The sequence below is a fragment of the Scyliorhinus canicula genome, chromosome 17 (genome assembly GCF_902713615.1).
Source record: "Scyliorhinus canicula chromosome 17, sScyCan1.1, whole genome shotgun sequence".
In the NCBI taxonomy this organism is placed as follows: domain Eukaryota; kingdom Metazoa; phylum Chordata; class Chondrichthyes; order Carcharhiniformes; family Scyliorhinidae; genus Scyliorhinus; species Scyliorhinus canicula.
The window spans coordinates 118,160,479-118,183,142 of NC_052162.1; the positions used below are offsets into that span (position 1 = coordinate 118,160,479).

General features: G+C 44.2%; 1 protein-coding gene and 1 pseudogene across 1 annotated transcript; one reads left to right on the forward strand and one right to left on the reverse strand.

Annotated features, from left to right (window-relative positions):
• Nucleotides 1–402: 402 nt before the first annotated feature.
• On the forward strand, nucleotides 403–5,610 carry LOC119951379 (annotated as a pseudogene).
• Nucleotides 4,239–16,007, reverse strand: LOC119951554 (gastrula zinc finger protein xLCGF3.1-like). Its single transcript, XM_038774745.1, has 3 exons — nucleotides 15,917–16,007; nucleotides 11,554–12,839; nucleotides 4,239–4,314 (listed from the first exon to the last, which is right to left on the reverse strand). Exons 2-3 carry the CDS (start codon nucleotides 12,480–12,482, stop codon nucleotides 4,239–4,241), a joined length of 1,005 nt encoding a protein of 334 aa, XP_038630673.1. The 5' UTR covers nucleotides 12,483–12,839; nucleotides 15,917–16,007.
• Between the last annotated feature and the right edge of the window lie 6,657 nt (nucleotides 16,008–22,664).

A 22,664-nucleotide genomic window follows, 5' to 3' on the forward strand; every position in this document is an offset into this window, starting at 1 on the left:
CTCTGTGTCCAGGACAGGAAGCAGTGAGCAGGGATCTGTCAATCAGCCTGAATCAGCACCTTCAGAAGAATTGGGAGGGTGAATATTAGATACAGTGAATGGAGGGAGAGTGTGTGGGATGGAGATTTACACCTTTTGGGGAATGAGAGAGGAAAGAATGTTCCAGAGAATCTCGAATTGTCTGTTCTGAATTTCTATCCTGTACTGACAGCGATGTCTATTATAAATTGTTTTCACAGGATATTAGAAGAGGGGGAATTACAGACAGAAATTTCAACCGTCACCTCTCAATCTGACTGAGTCTCTCAGTTCCTTCGAACTGAATATCATCAGACTTTGATTCGAGAAGGAGAAATGTTTGTCTGTTCTGTCTGCTTCAAAAGATTTTAAACATCAGTGTGACTGGAAAAGCATCGAGAGACACACACCCGAGTGAGAGTGTTCCAGAGCACTGACTGTGGGAAGAGCTTTAACCAGTTACACAGCCTGAAAAATCATCCCACCATTCGCAGCGGGGAGAGACCTTACACGTGTTCTGTGTGTGGACAAGACTTCAACTGATCGTCAAACCTGGAGAGACACAAGGACACCCCCACCCTGGAGAAACCGTGGAAATGTGGGGACTGTGGGAAGGGATACAGGGCTCCATCTCAGCTGGAAGCTCATCTGCGCAGTCACACTGGGGAGAGGCCGTTCACCTGCTCTCAGTGTGGGAAGGGATTCGCTCGGTTATCCAACCTGCGGATACACCAACGGGTTCACACTGGGGAGAGGCCGTTCACCTGCTCTAAATGTGGGAAGGGATTCACTCGGTTATCCAACCTGCGGATACACCAACGAGTTCACACTGGGGAGAGGCCGTTCACCTGCTCTCAGTGTGGGAAGGGATTCGCTCGGTTATCCAGCCTGCGGATACACCAACGAGTTCACACTGGGGAGAGACCGTTCACCTGCTCTCAGTGTGGGAAGGGATTCACTCACTTACCCAGCCTGAAGACACACCAGCGAGTTCACACGGGGGAGAGGCCGTTCACCTGCTCTCAGTGTGAGAAGGAATTCAGTCAGTTATCCAGCCTGCAGTCACACCAGCGAGTTCACACTGGGGAGAAGCCATTCACCTGCTCTCAGTGTGGGAAGGGATTCGCTCGGTTATCCAACCTGCGGATACACCAACGAGTTCACACTGGGGAGAGGCCGTTCACCTGCTCTCAGTGTGGGAAGGGATTCACTCAGTTATCCAGCCTGCAGATACACCAGCGAGTTCACACTGGGGAGAAGCCATTCACCTGCTCTCAGTGTGAGAAGGGATTCACTCAGTTATCCAGCCTGCAGACACACCAGCGAGTTCACACTGGGGGAAAAGCCGTTCACTTGCTGTCAGTGTGAGAAGGGATTTACTTACTTATCCAACCTGCGGAGACACCAGCGAGTTCACACTGGGGAGAGGCCGTTCACCTCTCAGTGTAGGAAGGGATTCTGTGTTTCCTCGTCCCTGCAAAGACACCAACAAGTTCACAAGTGATTACAGTGATGAAATCTGCTGTTATTATTTCTGCTTCAATTACATCAGGACTGCATTTCGTTCTCTCTTCTCTTTCTCTCTCAGGGAATCTGAGACAGGAAAAGTGATGCAACCGTGGCGAACAAGAAAATTAAAAATCGATTAGATCAAAGGAAGAGGCTCATAAAGTGGCAAAAGTAAGTGTAAGCTTAAGGATTGGCAACTTGTTTTCCAATTTAGCAAAGAAGGATCAATAAACTGATCAAGAGAAAATAGAATATGAGAGCAAACTGGCGAGAAACATAAAAACTAACTGGAAAAGCTCAACAGGAATGTGAAAAGGAAAAGATCAGCAAAGACCAATGTGGGTCCATTCCAGGCAGATACAGGAGAGTTTATAATGGGGAATAAGGAAATGGCAGAGAAACTAAACAATGTGTATCTGTCCTCACGGAGGAAGAAACAGAAATTGCCCCAAAAACACTGGAGAACCAAGGGACCAGTGAGCACGAGGGACTGAAAGAGATTCGTATTAGTGCAAAAAGTACCACTGGAGAAATTAATGTGGCTGAAAATTATGTATTAATAAGTCCCCAAAAGCTGCTGCTCTACATCCCAGAGTGTTGAAAGAGGCGGCTGTAGAGATAGTGGATACATTGGTGATCATCTTTCAAAATTCTATAGATTCTGGAATGCTTCCTGCAGATTGGAAGGTGATAAATGTAACCTCACTATTTAAGGAGGGAGAGAGAAAACGGGTAACCACAGACCCATTAGCCTGACATCAGTAGGAGGGAAAATTCTCCAATCTATTATAAAGGATGTGATAATATACGAATTAGGAGCAGGAGTAGGCCACTCGGCCCCTTGAGCCTGCTCCACCATTCAATAAGTTCACGGCTGAACTGATTGTAACCTCAACTCCACACAGGCCCGTTTAAAAATAAATCTGGTTGCAAGAGCCTTTCAACATCCCAATGATACTAAAGAACAGGGGGGAGGAATTAAATACCATCACTGGAGAAGTAGCATTAGACAAACTAATGGGGCTAAAGGCAGATAAATCCACTGGCCCTGGTAGTTTGCTTCCTAGGATCCTAAGAGAAATGGCTGCAGAGACAGTGGGTGCATTGATTGTAATTTTCCAAAATCCTTGGTTTCTGGAGAAATCCTGGAGGATTGGATAACTGCCAATGTAACACCCCTATTCAAAAAGGGAGGGAGGCAATTAAGGCAGTAATAGCATATTTAGCAAATTATAATCTGATCAAGTAGAGTCAGCATGGTTTCATGAAAGGGCTAGTTTTTAGAGGAAGTCTCAACCAGAGTGGATAGAGGGGGACCAGTAGATGTGTTGTATTTAAACTTCCAGAAGGCCTTTGACAAGGTCCTCACAAAAAGGTGAGCATAAGAGCCCATGGAGTTGGAGGTAGTATATTGACATGGATAGAGAATTGGCTAATGAGCAGGAAACAGTGAGTGGGGAGAAGGGGTTCTCTTTCAGGTTGGTGACATGTAACCAGTGGGGTTCCACAGGGATCAGTGCTGGGACCGCAACTGTGTACAATTTATATTAATGACTTGGAGGAAGGAAGCAAACTTACTGCCCAAATTTGCAGACAACACAAAAATAGGTGGAAATTGTGAGGTGGATACAAACAGTTTGCAAAGAGACATTAATAGGTTAAGTAACTGGACAAAACGTTTGCAAATGGAGTATAATGTGAGAAAATGTGAAGTTGTTCATTTTGGAAGGGAGAACAAAAGAACAGTATTATTTAAATGGAGAAAAGCTGCAGAAAGCTGCAGCACAAAGGGACTCGGGGGAACTTGTGCAGGAAACACAGGAAGCTGGCAGCCAGGTGCAGCAGGTAATCAGGAAGCTAATGGAATGTTGGCCCTGATTCCAAGGGGGTTGGAGTATAAGAATCGGGAAGTCTTGCTGCAGCTGGACAAGGTGCTGGTGACACCACATCTGGAGAACTGAGAGCAGTTTTGATCCCCTTATTTCAGGAAATATATTATTTCATTGGAGGCTATTTAGTGAAGGTTCACTGTGTTGATCCCAGGTATGGAGGGATTGTCTTTGGAGCAAAGGTTAAACAGGTTGGGTCTCTACTCATTGGAAGTTAGAACAATGAGAGGTGATCTCATTGAAACAGACAGGATTCTTAAGGAGCTTCACAGGGTAAATGCTAAGAGGATGTTTCCCCTCATGGGAGGGTCTCGGACCAGAGGGCATGGTCTCAGAATAAACCGGTACCAATTTAAGACTGAGATGAGGAGGAATTTCTTCTCTGTGTGTTGTGGGTTTTTCAAACTGTGGGGAGAGCGTCCGTGAGTATATTTAAGGTGGAGATAGATTCTTGATCAGTGAAAGAATAAAGCACTATGGGGAAAGGGCCAGAAAGTGGACATGAGGAATGTTGGATCACCCGGGATTGAATGGCGGGGCAGACCCGAAGGGCCGAACAGCCGACTCCTGTTCCTATTCCTCATGGTCTTATTCCCACTGACCCCCCAATAACCCTTCATCCCCTTGCTTAACAAGAATCTATCCAATTCTACCTTTAAAATATTCAAACACTCTGCTTCCACTGCCCTTTGAGGAACAGACTCTCAACCCTTTGAGAAAAAATGTTCTCCTTTAGCTTAAATGGGCAAGTTATTACTATTAAAGTGACTCTAATTTCTAGATTCTCCCACCAGAGGAAACGTCCTTTCCATATCCACCCTGTCAATAAACATTTGATGGAACATCTAGGTAACAGTGATCATAGGGAAGTCCTTGTTTGTCATTGATTCTGTGATAACTGAATATAATGAAACCAAAGTGTATGAATCAATTCACTCAATACGGTATTGCACTATGTGAGTCTCGAGCTCAGGTGCACTCCTCCTTGGCAAGTGACTTGTGCCATATTGTCTTAGGCCACAGGACTAATGCTGAATGAGAATTTCTGTTACATTTTCTGACAGGATTAGGGGATGCATGTGATGTTTCTTGTAGTTTAATTGTGTGTGTCAGTGCTGGAGAAATGTCTCAAATTGTATTCACTTAACTTAAAAGCAAAATAGTCACTTTCCTTCAAAGTATACACAGATTTTCCCAATGGTATGGGGGGCTGGTTTAGCACAGTGGGCTAATTAGCTGGCTTGTAATGCAAAACAATGCCAGCAGCGCGGGTTCAATTCCCGTACCGGCCTCCCCAAACAGGCGACAGAATGTGGCGACGAGGGGCTTTTCACAGTAACTTCATTGAAGCCGACTTGTGACAATAAGCGACTGTTGTTATTATTATTAGTTTCTGTAATGGTGTTGTAGTTATGTAGTTTGTGACTTTCATTTCAGAAAATGGTATTTTGTAATGTATATCTTGCTACATGAACTTCAGAACACCAATCACCTTTATGGGTTTATTTTTTCGTATTCTGTCGTAATTGTTGTATTAGTTTATGTTTGTGTATCTCTTATACTTTTAGTATTTGTATTGAAGTAACTTGCATCAGCAGTCACTAAGAAGTTACACATAACACCTGAGATGTATCAGTTAGGACGATGAGCCTGACGAACATCAATCATGAGGAAGTGACACCACATATCCTCTTATTACAAGTACGTAGACATTCAAATTACCTGTGTTGCCTTGTTGTCTTAGTGCAAAAGCTAGAAACTTAATAAAACAGCAGGGAACAGCCACAAAGAAAATTATGTTACCACAACTGACCGAGATCCAGGGTAACCAATCAGGAGTTAAGGGGAAATTACATCGACAGGATGACCAACGTCCTTCAGAGAGCAATCAGATATTGATTGTGTCCCATTTAACCAATCAGAGACTGATCATGGGCTTCTTGGGCCAATCAGAACTACAGGTTGCTACCGACCCTGAATAGAAAGGGTTAATGAGCTACAATTCTCTGGAGCTCGGTTCACAACACAACATGAAGGAAGAGGATCGACTTCAGTCAACAGAACAAGAGACATCGCCACAGTCACCCAGAAGTCAAGAGCTGGTGACTCAGAGTGAACGGACTGATCCACTGCCTTTGTTAATTATTGTGATTTTGTACTTATTACAATTAACTTAATAAATTCTGTGACAAAATTCTTGTATCAGGAATGGTCTGTAACTAGTCAGTAGCTTCAGTATTTTTTAGGTAACTTTCACAACTTATTCTGACGCGTAATTGATTTGAGGATTACAATTGAGATTGGAGCCAAACCCAGATCTTACAATAGGATCGAATTTCACATTCCGTTTGTGTAACCTGCACTAACAGTGATGGCTTTTGTAAACTAATTTTACAGGATATTAGAAGGGGAGGATTTACAGAGAGAAATTTCACACCATACATCATGTCAAGATCTGACAATCACTCAATTCATGGGAACTGAATATCATCAACCTTCAAATCTAGAAGGAGAAATGTTTGTCTGCTCTCCTGCTGAGATGTTTAAACATCACTGAGTGTATTGACACTGACATGTTCATGCAAGTGAGGCATCACTAAAAACAATATATTTTATATTCTTCAGCTCACCCAAAGATGGAAATTTCAGCGCACATTTCTCCACCTTGTATTTTTTAATATTTTGTTCGCCCGTTAAATGTCCTCGACCATTGGACATTTCATTACAGAACTCAGCTTGAAGACATCAAAACTTCTATCCGGCCTTGCCTGTGTCACCCCGGTATCTGCTGTCCACGGGGACTTTCCTTTAATCAGAGCTGTCAGTGGATCCTGTTCCTGACACCAGGTTGTTGTGGGACAAATGTGTCTCGGAGTCCAGAGTTGGTTCAAGTTTGGGAATCTTTATTACAAGCATACAGGGGAATGCTTCAGCGAACCGAAGCATCTCAAGGAGTAGTAACAATAACACACATTTATACACAGTAGTTACAGCTGTTTTGTCTGCAAGTTAGTGGGAAAGTACAGGACGTAAAGGAAACAACTCGAAAACAGCTCACTTATCGGCTATAGTGACTTCATCTCTCACAAAACACATCTGGGAAAATAGCCAGACCAGAGACCCAGGGTAATGCAATAGGGATCCAGGTTCAGCAGATGGTGAAATTTAAATTAATTAAAAATCTGGAATTAAAAGTAATCGATGACCATGAAAGCATTGTCGACAGTTGTAAAAACCCATCTGGTTTCTTTTAGATCCACCTGTAGTGGGGGGAAAACACTATTCACTATCCAGGATAAAATAAATGTACTTCAGCCTGTGTGGATCATTTCAGTGGAAATGTGCTCTCCCAGGCTCAAAGAGCAACAGCCCACTGGAAGCAAAGTGATGAGACCGGCCAGTCCAGCAGAAAGAAACCCTCCGACCCTCCCACTTCATCGAGTGTCAGAATGAGCAAAGTTTGATTTGATTACATTTATTCACGTGCACCGAGGTATAGTGAAACGTATTGTTCTGTGTATAATACAGACAGATTATTATATACATGAAAAAACAAAGGACATATGATAAATACACAATATAAATACATAGACATCGGATGAAGCATACGGAGTGTAGTGCTACTCAGTAGAGAAGATGTATGGAGAGATCAGTTCAGTCCATAAGAGGGTCATTCAGGAGTCTGGTAACAGCGGGAAATAAGCTGTTTTGAATCTGTTATTGCTGTTCTCAGACATTTGTACCTCCTGCCCAATTGAAGAGATTGGAAAAGAGAATAACCTCGGTGGGAGGGGTCTTTGATTTTGCTGCCCGCTTTCCCAAAGCAGCGGGAGGTGTGGACAGAGTCAATGGATGAGAGGCGGGTTTGTGTGAGGGACTGGGCTGTGTTCACAACTCTCTGTAGTTTCTTACAGTCTTGGGCTGAGCAGCTGCCAGACCAAGTGTCATGGGAGTGTCCCTTTAAGAAATGTTTTTGTCTCATCACATGGCTTCAGTGATGTCATTGTGTGGGTGGAGCTGGGCTGTGGCTCTGGGAGTTGGTTTTACTTTCGCTTTGGTTTGGGGCTGTTTTGTGGCTCTGAGTTTTTTGCTTTCGTTTTCACATTTTTGGCTGCTGTACTCAGAAAGAGGAGTATTTTGGCCCGTCTCTCGATCTTCATTTCAAAAGCTGTTTCCAGGCTGCTTGCTAACTTGAAAAGAAATAATTGCTTTCTGGAAGGAATTCAAACCTGCTGTTTTGGAAAGGAAACGAGCATCCAAACCAGGTCTTGAGTGCTGTGTGCTGGGCCACACCTTTGAAAAGGAGGTACTGGTTTATGGGATCTTGTTATTAAATTGGAACAGTTAAAGGGGGGAATTTATTAAGGGTTATACATAGATTACTGTAGCTGTGTGGGGTAATTTGTAATTTATAAAAGTGTTTACTGTGTGTGTTTATAAAAATGTTAACTAAATTCATAGAATAAAGCTTGTTTTGATTAAAAGTGCTTGAGGCCTCTGTTGAATAACACCTGAAAGGCCGGCCCTTGTGCTCATCGTAACCAAAACCAAGAAACAGTTGTAGGTCAGGTGATCTCCATGATATACTTTGGAGTTTTCTAAACCCTGGCCCATAACACAAGCTGTCATGCAGCCAGATAAGATGTTTTCCATGGTGCATCTGTAAAAATTGGGAAAAGTCAATGATAATAATCTTTATAATTGTCACAAGTAGGCTTACATTAACACTGCAATGAAGTTACTGTGAGAATCCCCCAGTCACCACACTCTGGCGCCTGTTCGGGTTCACTGAGGGAGAATTCAGAATGTCCAATTCACCTAACAAGCACGTCTTTTGAGATTTGTGCGAGGAAACCGGAGCACCCGGAGGAAACCCACGCAGACACGGGGAGAACATGCATGCTCCGCACAGATAGTGACCCAAGCCGGGAATCGAACCTGCGACCCTGGCGCTGTGAAGCAACAATGCTAACCACTGTGCTCCCATGCCACCCATGTGGCAATCAATGTGGACATGCTGAAGTTCCGTAGTATCCTGAGGAAGTATATGTTTCTTGGTCGTAGTGTCGATATGGGTGGACCAGGACAGAATGTTGGTGATGTGCACACCTCGGAATTTGAAGCTGCTAACCATCTCCACCTCGGCCCCATTCATGCAGACAGGGGTGGGTACGATACTTTGCTTCCTGATGTCAATGACCAGCTCCTTAGTTTTGCTGACATTGAGTGAGAAATTGTTGTCATTACACCATGCCACTAGGTTCTCTATCTCCCTCCTGTAGTCTTGACTCATCGTTGTTTGATATCCAACCTATTACGGTCGTGTCATCAGCAAATTTGTAGATGGAGCGGGAGCCAAAGTGTTTATAATGACTGTAATAGGGGGCTAAGTACGCAGCCTTGTGGGGCCCCGATATTGAGGACTATCATGAAGGAGGTGTTGTTGTTTATCCTTACTGATTGTGGCCTATGTACCAGGAAGTCGAGGATCCTGTTGCAGAGGGAGGAGCCAAGCCCAGGATTTTGGAGTTTTGATATGAACTTGGCTGGGATTATGGTGTTGAAGGTGGAGCTGTAGTCAATGAATAGGAGTTGGACGTAGGAGTCCTTGTCGAGATGATCCAGGGGAGAGTATAGGGCCAGGGAGATGGTGTCTGCTGTGGACTGGTTGTGGCAGTACACGAATTGCAGTGGATGAAGGAATGCTGGGAGTATGGGGTTGATGTGTCCAGCATCTCGAAGCACTTCATAATTAGAACAGTACAGCACAGAACAGTACAGCACAGAACAGGCCCTTCGGCCCTCAAAGTTGTGCCGAGCAATGATCACCCTACCCAAGCCCACGCATCCACCCTATACCAGTAACCCAACAACCCCCATTAACATTATTTTTTAGGACACTAAGGGCAATTTAGCCTGGCCAATCCACCTAACCCGCACATCTTTGGACTGATGGAGGAAACCGGAGCACCCGGAGGAAACCCACGCACACACGGGGAGGACGTGCAGACTCCACACAGACAGTGCCCCAGCCGGGAATCGAACCTGGGACCCTGGAGCTGTGAAGCATTGATGCTAACCACCATGCTACCCTGCTGCCCATAATCATCGGATGGTAGTCATTGAAGCACATTATCTGATTCTTCTTTGACACCGGTATGATGGTTGTCTTCTTGAAACAAGTGGGAATCTCAGAACGGAGTAGGGACAGGATGAGGATGTCCGGAAACACACCTGCCAGTTGGTCTGTGCAGGATCTGGGTGTACGACCAGGGATCTCATCAGGACCCATCACTTTCCCAGGGTTCACTTTCAAGAAGGCCAATCTGACTTTGGAGGCTGTGAAGGTGGGTATGGGTGTGCCCAAGGCTGCTGGGGCAGATGACAAAGGTTTGTTGGTTTCCTGCTTGAAATAAGCATCGAATGAATTGAGTTCATCGGGGAGGGCTGCGCTGTTACCATAGATTCTACTCGGCTTTGATTTTTTAGGTCATTATGTTGTTTAAGCCTTGCCACAATTGATGAGAGTCCATGATTTTAGCTTAGTCTGCGATTGTCTCTTGGCATCCCTGTTGGCTTTGCAGAGGTCGTACCTAGATTTTTTTTGTCTAGGTCAGGATCGCCTCTCAAACTCCTCAGATGTGGCCTTCTGTAGGGAGTGAATCTTCCGATTAAACCATGGTTTCTGGTTGGGTAACGTACCTTCTTTGACACACAATCTTCGACACACTTGCTGATGAAGTCTGTGATGGTGCTGGCAAACTCGTTTAGGTTGGCTGCCGAATTCTTGAATATGGACCAGTCCACTGACTCCAAGCAGTCGCGTAGGAGCACTTCTGTAGCCTCAGACCAGCATTTCTACGACCTTCTTAAATGGATTCTCCCGCTTAAGTTTCTGCCTGTATACCAGGAGGAGGAGCACCGTCTTGTGGTCCTATTTTCCGAAGTGCAATCGGGATGGATCGAGAAGTGTCCTTGATGTTTGTGTGGCAGTGATCAAGGATGTTGGGGTCCCTGTTGGGACGGAGATGTGTTGGTGGAATTTTGGCAGTACACTCTTGAGGTTGGCCTGGTTAAAGTCCCCGGCCACGATGAACAAGGCCTCCGGGTATTCTGCTTCATTGTTATTTATAGCGGCTACAATTAATCAAGCGCCTTCTTCACTTCCGCCTGGGGTGGGATGTAGACCACTGTGATGATGGCAGAAGTGAACTCCGTGGAAGGTAGTATGGACGGTACTTCACAGTCGGGTATTCCAGGTCCGGGGAACAGTAGTTCGCCAGGGTCGCCACGTCCGAGCACCAGGAGGAGTTGATGAGAAGACAAATCCCTCCACCCACTCCAGGTTCAGTCCTGGATGTGATTAACAGCAGGAATAACAGCAGAATCCAACCAGTCATCACTTGTGAACCCTTTGGTGTCTCAGCATGTTGGATGACTGAGTGAATCCTTCCCCACAGTGAGAGTAGGTGAATGGCTTCTTTCCAGTGTGAACTCGCTGGTGTGTCAACAGGGCAGATGAATCACAAAATCTACTCCCACAATCAGAGCAGATAAATCAAGTGTAAACTCAGTGGTGTCTCCGCAACGTGGATGACGTTCTAAACCTCTTGGTACAGTGAGAGCAGCTGAATAGTTTCTCCACAATGTGAATGCGCTGGTGTTCCATCAGTACCTGAGAGCTTTTAAACCCACTCCCACAGTCAGAGTATTTAAAGGGTCTCTCATTGCTGTGAGTGACATTGTGTTTCAGCAAGTGATGACCGAGTGAATCTTTTCCCAGTTGGAGAGGTGATCGGGCTCTCCCCGGTGTGACCTCGCTCGTGTTCCATCAGGTTGGAGGAGGTTCTAAAGCTCTTTCTGCAGTGAGAGGAGCTGAACGGTCTCTCCTCAGAGTGAACGCACTGGTGGGACATCAGTAGCTGAGAACTTTTGAAACCCCTCCTCCAGTCAGAGCATTTAAAGGGCCTGCTCTTGGTGTGAGTGACAGTGTTTCAGCAGGCTGGATAATTGAGTGAATCCCATATCACACACAGTGCAGATGAACGGCTTCTCCCCGGTGTGAACTCGCTGGTGTGTCTGCAGGTGGGGTAACTGAGTGAATCCCTTATCACACACAATGCAGATGAATGGCTTCTCCCCAGTGTGAACTCGCTGGTGTGTCTGCAGAAGTGATAACCGAGTGAATCCCTTATCACACACAGTGCAGATGAATGGCCTCTCCCCGGTGTGAACTCGTTCGTGTTTCCGCAAGCTGCCAATGTCAGTGAATCCCTTTTCACACTGAGAGCAGGTGAATGGCCTCTCCCCAGTGTGAACTCGCTGGTGTGTCTGCAGGTGGGATAACCGAGTGAATCCCTTATCACACACAGTGCAGATGAACGGCTTCTCCCCGGTGTGAATTCGCTTGTGGTTCTGCAGGTGGTGTAACTGAGTGAATCCCTTATTACACACAGTGCAGATGAATGGCCTCTCCCCGGTGTGAACTCGTTCGTGTTTCCGCAGGCTGCCAATGTCACTGAATCCCTTTTCACACTGAGAGCAGGTGAATGGCCTCTCCCCAGTGTGAACTCGTTCGTGTCTCCGCAGGCTGCTAACGTCAGTGAATCCCTTTTCACACTGAGAGCAGGTGTAAGGCCTCTCTCCAGTGTGAACTCGTTCATGTTTCCGCAGGTTGCCAATGTCAGTGAATCCCTTTTCACACTGAGTGCAGGTGAAAGGCCTCTCCCCAGTGTGAACACGCTGGTGTGTCTGCAGGTGGGATAACCGAGTGAATCCCTTCCCACAGTCAGAGCAAGTGAACGGCCTCTCCCCAGTGTGACCTCGTTCGTGTCTACGCAGGCTGCCAATGTCAGTGAATCCCTTTTCACACTGAGAGCAGGTGAACGGCCTCTCTCCAGTGTGACTACGTTGATGTCTTTCCAGCTCGTGCGGGGCTATGAATCCCTTCCCACACACAGAGCAGGTGAACGGCCTCTCTCCATTGTGACTACGTTGATGCCTTTCCAGCCCGTACGGGCCTTTGAATCCCTTCCCACAGTCCTCACATTTCCATGGTTTCTCCATGGTCCAGGTGATCTTGCGTCGCACCACGTTGGACAATGAGCTGAAGCCTCGTCCACACACAGAACACCTATACAGTCTCTTCCTGCTGTGACTGGTGTAGTATTTTTTCAGGCTGTGTAACTGGTTAAAGCTTTTTCCACAGTCAGTGCTCTTGAACACTCTCACTCGGGTGTGTGTGTGTCTCGGTGCTTTTCCAGTCACACTGATGTTTAAAATCTCTTGAAGCAGACAGAACAGACAAACTTTTTTCCTTGTAGATTCAAAGGCCGATGATCCCAAGAATTGAGTGACTCATCCAGTTCTTGACGTGATATTTAGTTTGAGATATCGGCCTCAAACTCCTCTTGTTCGAACTTCCTGCAAACAGATTTTACAATAGTAATCATTGTCAGTACAGGATAGAAACTCAGAACAGACAATTCTAGTTTCTATCTAACGTTCTTTCCTCTCTCATTCCCCAAAACACTAAATCTCCATCCCACACACTCTCCCTCCATTCTCACTCTGCTATGTCTAATATTCACCCTCCCAATTCTCCTGAAGGTGCTGATTCAGGCTGATTGACAGATCCAAGCTCACAGAGACCTGAAAATCTTCATGCAGCTGCCAGACAGATATATGTCTATATTACTGAATGAAAAATGTGTGTAATATACAGACTGTATTCACTTTCTTTCCCTCCCAATTTTCCAGAAGGTGCTGATCAACAAATCTAAACTCACTAAAACCTGTACAAGAGGAGAGAATCTCCATATAAGGACATTTACTGATCAGAGATAGGGAAATTCTGAGGAAGAATTTTATTTAGTCATGGAGTGGACATGACAGGGAACTCACTGCCCACAAGGGATGTGGAAGTCCAGATGATCAATAATTTAAAATAAAATAGGATGGTCACTTGAAGAAAATAAACTTGCAGGGGAACAGGGATATCGATGGGGAATGGGACTGACTGGATTACTGTACAGAGAGTCAGCATTGACTTGAGATACCAAATGGATTCTGTCAGTGCTGCAATGACTGTATGACTGGAAATATATAATGTGGGTACAGTACTATATTACAAAACTAGAACTAATAATACATGTATTTTATTACAGAACCATCAATAATATATAATTCATACCATATAACAACACTAGACATATCTCTGTCCGATATTAAATTTTTAAAAATTAATTTACGGGATGTGGACAATGCTGGTTAGGCCAGCATTTATTGCCCATCCCCAGTTACCCTTCCGAAGTAGTGGTGAGTTGCCTTTTGAACTGCTGCAGTCCTTGAGGTGTAGGTACATCCCCTGTGCTGTTTTTTTTTTTAAATTTGTTTTTTATAAATTTAAAGTACCCAATTAATGTTTTCCAATTAAGGGGCAATTTAGCATGGCCAATCCACCTACCCTGCACATCTTTGGGGTGTGGGGGTGAAACCCACGCAAACACGGGGAGAATGTGCAAACTACACACGGACAGTAACCCAGAGCCAGAATCGAACCTGAGACCTCGGCACCGTGAGGCAGCAGGGTAGCATGGTGGTTAGCATAAATGCTTCACAGCTCCAGGGTCCCAGGTTCGATTCCCGGCTGGGTCACTGTCTGTGTGGAGTCTGCACGTCCTCCCCCTGTGTGCGTGGGTTTCCTCCGGGTGCTCCGGTTTCCTCCCACAGTCCAAAGATGTGCGGGTTAGGTGGATTGGCCATGCTAAATTGCCCGTAGTGTCCTAATAAAAAAGTAAGGTTAAGGGGGGGGTTGTTGGGTTACGGGTATAGGGTGGATACGTGGGTTTGAGTAGGGTGATCATGGCTCGGCACAACATTGAGGGCCGAAGGGCCTGTTCTGTGCTGTACTGTTCTATGTTCTAACCACTGCCCCACCATGCTGCCCTACATCCCCTGTGCTGTTAGGGAGGGTATTCCAGGATGTTGCCCCAGGGACAGTGAAGGAACGACAAGATATTTCCAAGTCACAGTGGTGTGTAACTTGGATGCGAACCTCCAGGTGGTGAGGTTCCCAGGTATCTGCTGCTCTTGTCCTTCTAGATAGTAGTGGCTGTGGGTTTGGACGGTGCTGTCTGAGGAACCTTTGTGAGTTACTGCAGTGTATCTGGTAGATGGTATACACAGCTGCTACTATTTGTCGGTGGTGGAAGGTTTGAATGTTTGTGGAAGGCGGCGCAATCAATCAGGCTGCTTTGTCCTGGATACTGTCGAGCTTCTTGAGTGTTGTTGGAGCTGCACTCATCCAGCAAAGTGGAGTGTATTCCATACATTCCTGACTTGTGCTTGTCGATGTCTGGTGGACAAGCTTTGGGGCATCAGGTGGTGTGCTAATCGCTGTAGGATTCCCAGAATTTGACCTACCCTGGTAGCTACAGTATTAACATGGCTAGTCCAGTTCAGTTTTTGATCAATGGTAACCCCCAGGATGTTGGTTGTGGGGGATTCAGCGATGGCAGTGCCACTGAATGTGAAGGGGTGTTGGTTAGATCTTCTCTTGTAGGAGATGGTCATTGCCTGGCACTCGTGTAGCACAAATATAACTTGCCACTTATTAGGCCAAGCCTGGACATTGTCCAGGTCTTAGCGAATTTGGACATGGACTGCTTCATTATCTGAGGAGTCGAGAATGGTGCTGAACATTGTGCAGTCATCCGCAAACATCACCACTTCTCACCTTATGATGGAAGGGAGATCATTGATGAAGCAGCTGAAGATGGTTGGGACTAGGATACTGCCCTGAGGAACTCGTGCAGTGATGTCCTGGAGCTGAGATGATTGACCTCCAATCAACACAACCATCTTCCTTTGTGTCAGGTATGACTCCAACCAGTGGAGAGTTATCCCCCGATTCCCATTGACTCTAGTTTAGCTGCGGCTCCTTGATGCCATACTCGGTCAAATGCTGCCTTGATGTCAAGGGCAGTCACTCGCATCTCACTGCTGGCATTCAGCTCTTTCGTCCAAGTTTGAACTAAGGCTGTAATGAGGTCAGGGGCTGAGTGACCCTGGCGGAACCCAAACTGAGCGTCCAGGAGCAGGTTATTGCAGAATAAGTGCCACTTAATAGCAACTTTCATGACTCCTTCCATCACTTTTCTGATGATGGACAGTAGACCTACAGAGAAGTAATTGCCTGAGTTGGATTTGCCCTGTTTACTGTCCCCTTAAATGTCAGCCATCTCCTGGGGAAACCAGCCCTTTAATTGTGAACATTAGGAAAGAGACCATCCTTTTAGCCAGACAAATAAATGTGTCAAGCTGAGGGAGCAAAGGATGTCAATGTCTTTAAGAGAGAGAGAGAGACCTGAACCAAGCTTTCCAGAGTCTGCACCCTCTCTGGATTCACTTCTTTTCCCTTCAGTTGCTGCAAGTGACCAATTGAAGGTCAGAATGAGAAAAGAAATGGAAAGGGGGAGAAAAGAAAGTGCTTTACTCACAGATGTTGAAGACAGGAGTCTGTGTGCAGCTCAAGCTCATTCAGGGTTGGAGGAACAACAGCTTTGCTCGGCACAAACCTCCATGTCCAGCTTCCGCATAGAGACAATGGGGGAGCTCTGATTGGCGGAGGAGCAGAGTCCTTCCGGTCCTCCAATCTTCCCATTGGGCACCGCGGGATTGAGCTCCCCTGCACATGCGCAGATTCCCCTATCCCTGAGACATTCGCAGTCCTGGGTTGCGGGGTGGGGCTTCTCGCTCTGGCCGAGATGTCAACCGGTTGCCTGGAAACCGTCATGACGATGTGCTGGGGGAGAGGATACCAAGGGTGGGGACGGGTCTTCTGTGTACTCGCACACAAATGTAGTGACGTCACCGCGGAATGGATTTATTCCTATTGGCTGATTTAGAGGACGAGCTCCTTTGTGATGTCACAATGTGGAGGTTGGACAATGAGTTTCAGACTAAAACTTCCTCCTCTGGGCAACATCTGGGAGCAAATCAATGTCTCCCCCTTTCAGAAGGTCATAAGAAAAAGGAGCAGAATTAGGCCATTTAGCCCATCGAGTCTGCTCTGCCATTCTGTCATGGCTGTACTCATCCTGGATTTAATTCCACCGTACTGCCAGTTCTCCATTGCCCTTCAACCCATTACCAATTAAAATCTGTCTTCTCGAAATCTGAATTTAGCCCTTTACATAAATTGTGTGACGTTCATGGAAGTTTGCTAACTGGAGGGTTATTCTCATTAAATTCAGCCCTCAGCTCCGTCGCTGACTGTCATTGACATGAGCAATAGAGACACAGAAAGGTGCCCGAGGCTCAAATGGGAAGTCAAAACTTGTGACTTGAAACCAACACCTCAACATTTGTCAGTCAAATCCGTGTTATTTATACTGGGGTTTTTATTATTAAATTTAGGCACTGGAGGCAAAGGGTGGGGCTTTTAAAGGGTAACTTTCACTTTCTAACTTTATATTGTTTATAGTGTCAGCCGTGGCTCAGTGGGCAGTTCTCGCACCTATGAACCTGAAGATTATGGGTTCAAGTCCCAGTCCTCCTCGCAGCACTGAGGGAGTGCTGCACTGTCAGAACAGCCTTCTTTCAAATAAGATGTTAAACTGAGGCCCTGTCTGTCCCTATCAAGTGGATGTTAAAGATCCCACAGCCATTATTTTGAAGAAGAGCAGGGGAGTTACCCCAGTGTCCTGGTCAATATTTATCCCTCAGTCAACATCACTAAAAACAGATCATCTGATCATTATCACATTGCTGTGTGTAAACTGATTGCCGCATTTCCTACATTACAAAAGTGATGACACTTCAAAAGTACTTAATTGGCTGTGAAGCACTTTGGGATGCCCTGTGGTTGTGAAAGGTGCGATAGAAATGCAAGGTTTTCAATTGAAGATACTGATCTTGTAATTGAGAATGTAATTGATTTCAGCTACCTCCAACTTACATAGAACATAGAACAGTACAGCACAGAACAGGCCCTTCGGCCCTCGATGTTGTGCCGAGCCACAATCACCCTACTCAAACCCACTATCCACCCTATACCCGTAACCCAACAACCCCCCCCCCCCCTCTTAACCTTACATTTTAGGACACTACGGGCAATTTAGCATGGCCAATCCACCTAACCAGCACATCTTTGGACTGTGGGAGGAAACAGGAGGAGCACCCGGAGGAAACCCACACACATGGGGAGGACGTGCAGACTCCACACAGACAGTGACCCAGCCGGGAATCGAACCTGGGACCCTGGAGCTGTGAAGCATTTATGCTAACCACCATGCTACCGTGCTGCCCATAGGAATCCATTTAATAAATTCATTTTAGGTTGGACAGCACTTGAATCAATTAAGACAAAGGCAGAATTCTCTGGATAGTAAATTCAAAAATAGGTTTATGAAAAGAAAAAGGTTTACTGAACTTTAAGGCATTGACTTTTCCAACTTCATGCGGGTGATCAGTCTGTGGAAGCGTAACCCTCTCTGGCTCCATCTTTGACAGTAATTCTTGTGGAATTCAGCCTCGGGAGTCTGGCTCCTTCTTTGACAATAATTTCCTTGGAACTCGGCCTCAGGAGTCTTCAGTACTTGGCCAGCAAGGAAGACGTTCAGAACCTCTACTTTTATCCCCAAAGTGACCATTACCTCATAACATGACAATTGGTCAATTTGGTCACCAGATTAATTGAATTGGATCCCCAATTACTGACACCACCTTCTCTCATTAACTTAGGCAGGAACACAATAGAACTGTTTCATACTATCCTTTTATCTGCTTTGAAAGAATCCCTTATTTTACAACATCAAATGATGAGTTTAATCTGACCTTGAAGGTCTCTCTTGCCAGTACATTTATCTTCATTACACAGCCCTTTTTAAAAAATGTATAAATTTAGACTACCCAACTAGTTTTCTCCAATTAAGGGCAATTTTGCGTGGCCAATCCACCTATCCTGCACAATATTTTTGGACTATGGCGGTGTGACCCACGCAGACATGGGTAGAATGTGTAAATTCCACATGGACAGTGACCCTGGGCCGGGATCTAACCCGGGTTCTCGGCGCCGTGAGGCAGCAGTGCTAACCACTGCACCACCATGCAGCACAAAACATTCTTTACATATACAGCAATTAAGCTTTTTAATTAATTTAGAGTACCCAATTAATTTTTTTCCAATAAAGGGGCAATTTAGCGTGGCCAATCCACCTACCCTGCACATCTTAGGGTTGTGGGAGCGAAACCCACACGAACATGGGGAAAATGTGCAAACTGCACACGGACAGTGACCCAGAGCTGGGATTGAACCTGGGACCTCGGCACCATGAGGCAGCAGTGCTAACCACTGTGCCACTCTGCTGCCCTGCTTTTACATTTTTACAGCAAATAAAAATCAGTCTTTTACAAGAACTACTGATTCATTATTGATTCATTCATTGTAACTGAATTAAGGATCAATCATCTGTTACTGATTGGTGGCTAAATAAAACAGTAATCTGTTTTATCCATGGTAAACTGGTTCAAAAAGACAGTTTTGGAAAGACAATAGCTTTACTTCTTACTCATCTTGATTGGATTCAATAAACAGCCTTGTTGAGCCAGACATTGGCACAATTTAATGTTCTCTTTCTTGTCAAAATTATTGAAGAATTTATTTGTTTCAACAATTAATGCTTGTTAAGTAATGGGTTAAGAGACATTGCAATTAGTTGTCTCATTTATGTTACGTGTTCAATGATTGTCTCATTTATGTTAAGTGTTCAATGATTGACACTGATATGTAAAGGGGCTTCAGGTGGACTCTGGAGCTTGCGATGATCTGTAGAGTTCTGTGCAGAGTGAGTTTGAACCATTAAAGGTGTGCTGGTGGAAAAGGAGCTGAACTGTTGCCTCTTCGTACCACAGCATCTAGTACATTTTACAATGCTCAATCAGCAGCGTCGCAGCATTCACGTTTATACAGTATTAATTTCTGAAATAAAGATCTCGTCATATGTTAGAGCTTAACATGGCTTCTCTAGAAACCAACTATTTTCTAATACACCCGATCGGTAAAAGATAGCTATTTAGCGTAAATATTAAGCCCCAGTTTTAAATACCCATTTTCAATTAAGGATTTCAACACTTGTAACCTCAGGTCATCTCAAAACATATAGCTTCAACAGAACAGAGACACAATACAGCATGACACAGCATAATTCCATTATAGATTAAAACAGCACTTTTACTGAGCTCCATTGTTCTGACAAATACATTTGCAAGACAGTGTGACATTAAAACACAAGCTATACCAGATATCATTCCAAGGACAGGGCAGGCACCACAGCAACATTAAGGCACTAATGTCCACAATGTGGAAAATAGCGAAGTCAGCAGAAGTCTAGTTTAAACTGGTTGTGATAATAGCACAGAATCACATTCCATAACATACACAAGTATTCAGATATGAAACATTTAAAGCTAATGTTGCACATTGAAGATTGACAGCTAACCGTCAAATCAAACTAATTTGATTCTAACCTAAACCAATTGGGCTTACACAGGGATGTAGATAGATGGCTAAAGACTGATATGATTTTGTATAACCGTGAGGGTCCATACGGCCATCTTTATTCATTAATCATCTATACTTTAATCTAAACTATTCGCTGTCTCTATATTTTCCCTTTTCCACTCTAACTCTTGAAGTAAATGCAAGCTGTTTTGCCGTAAGCAAGAAACCATTTCTATATTATTTGAAAGTTAAATTGTGTGCCAGTTGCTTCTCTTTAAGTCCTTTTTGCCAGCTGGACTTATTAGGAAATAAGATTTAAGTGATTCTCAATTGTAAACAAATAGAAGCAATAAACAATTCTTGTTTGCACCCGAGAAGGTTTAACTCAAATTTCTACTGACTTTTAGTGTTGCAAGTGCCACTAAATCCATATGGTAGATCTCTGCAGCTGGCATAGTTTGGCAAAAGGGGGTAGCCAGCCAGGAAGAAATCAGAAGACTGAAGAAAGACCAGAAGGACGGAAGACCCAAAGAAAAACGGCTAGATTGCGGTAAGAAATATATTTTTCACCCATTAAAAGTCTTAAAGCCACCTCAAGCAGTGCTTCGATCCCTAGAAAGGACCTTTTTACAGACTGTTAATTCAATCGGGTGCTGGTCGTTGAAACTAAAATAAAACGGGACTGAAAGAATAGTCTCGCTCGTGTACACAGATACACAAACATAGTTGGCGACCAAAAAATTGGATGTAAGGCTGAGTTTATGGCGGACATGACTCCTAAAATAGATTCAGGACCTTCAAATGGTAGAGAACTACTTCCCACAAAGTCCAAGGGAGGTCGCGCTGTACCGGATGTCTCTATTGACGATATATTTGGTGATCTTAGCTCTTTGATTTGTAGATAATTTGGACTGTCTGAAGTTGCAAGAAAGATTGAATCAAAATATGATATTCCCAAAGGACAGTGGTCCCTTGATAATATCAAGACGGCAGGGGGAAAACCACACGCTTAAATAGAGGAAACCGTATGAAATGGTCTTTTGCAGCAATGGCACAGCTCCAAAAACATCAAGAGACAATCGCAAAAACTAAATTCAATCATGACCTTAAGTTCACTAAAGACCAACTAGCAACAGTTGTTGGAGAATTACGAGATGCAAAATCTAAACTTGAACAATGTGATCAGATTAAAACATTATTGGAAAATGAAACTTTTAAAGTTCAACCACAATCATTTCAAATTGATGAACTCCAAAAGAAAGATACTGACTCAGAATCCAAACTTCAACAGTTAATATCAGAAAATGATGGTCTGAAAAGTCAAAATTGCCAGTTACTTGAGGAAAAATGTATTTTGGAAAGTGACATGGACACCATGAAATGTCATAACAAATTACTGACAGACAAATTAACAGCTCAAAAGCCTTCAAATCTGTCTTTAATAAATCAGCTGAACTCTCCAAAGCAAACAGCGCCACCAACGGGAAGAGTTGAAATGATTTTAACTAAGGCCCAAGATATACCAGTGATATCTAAACCAAATCCTACATTATTGCAAGCTGCTACTGACATGAAAACAATGAATACACTGATCGAAGTTCCACAGGGGGAGTCTGGCAAAATGAACAATCTGCCAAGGACACTTTTACCCCAGAACGAACCGTTTTCTTACTCTGAAACCGACCATGAAATGCTGCTGGCTCCGATCCGAAAGCCTCTCATGGCAGCTTTAATAGGCTGTGAGATTTTTAAACAAGAAAAACCTGTTCGGTTAAGCAACGAGCCTCATGGCAAACAAAGTGTAATACAAATTAACCCATTAAGCACCAAACAGCTTGGAGTTGAAGTGATGAAGAAAAAAGCCTGGGTTTTAAACCATTTAAAAGATCTATCAAAAACCCATTTTGTCACTGGTTTAAAACCAGAAGTGCCTGCAGCTTTAAACTTGATCCTACCCAGACCTCAGTCCGAAACCGCCTCTCCTCCTCCGTTACCGACAAATCTGTCCAGAAGAGATATGAAATTCATTTCTCGTGTTGAAGACGGCCATTTTGCGAGTTTCAGATTTCACGATTACAAACTGGTCTCCTCCGATGAAGGCCTGCCTCCTGGCTACAGGGATATGCCCCAAGTCACGTATCGCTAAAAGTTGCCAAGAACTGTTAATTTGGGAAAACTGTCATTATTTTGAATGTTGCTTTATTAATTTTAAGAAACTAACAAATCTTGCCAGCTGTGTTTCCTTCAACAGAATCGACAAATTTATCTACAGAAAACCAAGTTCATTGAGCACAAGATTGGTTCAGTCATATATTCAATGGGTTGTTGTGTTTGATATTTTAAAATAAATGTTTTAAATTAGCTTGAAAATTAAAACTTCAGACAATGTGGAAGCTGTTTTAAGGAAATTAACTCTGATTAAAAGCAAATCCATGGGGAGAACACATCGTTCTAAGACACTTGAAAACGGGAATTTGGCAGCAATCCAACTTTTACTCCCAGTCCATTTGAGTGACATATATAAAAAACAATTAAAGATGCAAATGGCATCATTCCAAGTTATCCACCCACTATACACCCATTTTTGTTTCTGCAGGAACATTAACCCTTTCAACAAGCTTTTGTGCATAATCCAGAAGATGTCAAAGACTTGACAACTCACATTGAATACAAAGTGAAAAAATTTCTTTTTTTAATAAACGTTTTATTGAGGTATTTCTTTGGCATTTCAACAACAAAATCAA

Coding starts and splice junctions, on each gene's coding strand:
- LOC119951554 (XM_038774745.1), bottom strand. CDS start 12,482: ATGGAGAAACCATGGAAATGTGAGGACTGTGGGAAGGGATTCAAAGGC. Junction 4,315..11,553: donor CAGCGAGTTCACACTGGGGA/GAAGCCATTCAT, acceptor CATTATATTCAG/TTATCACAGAATCAATGACA.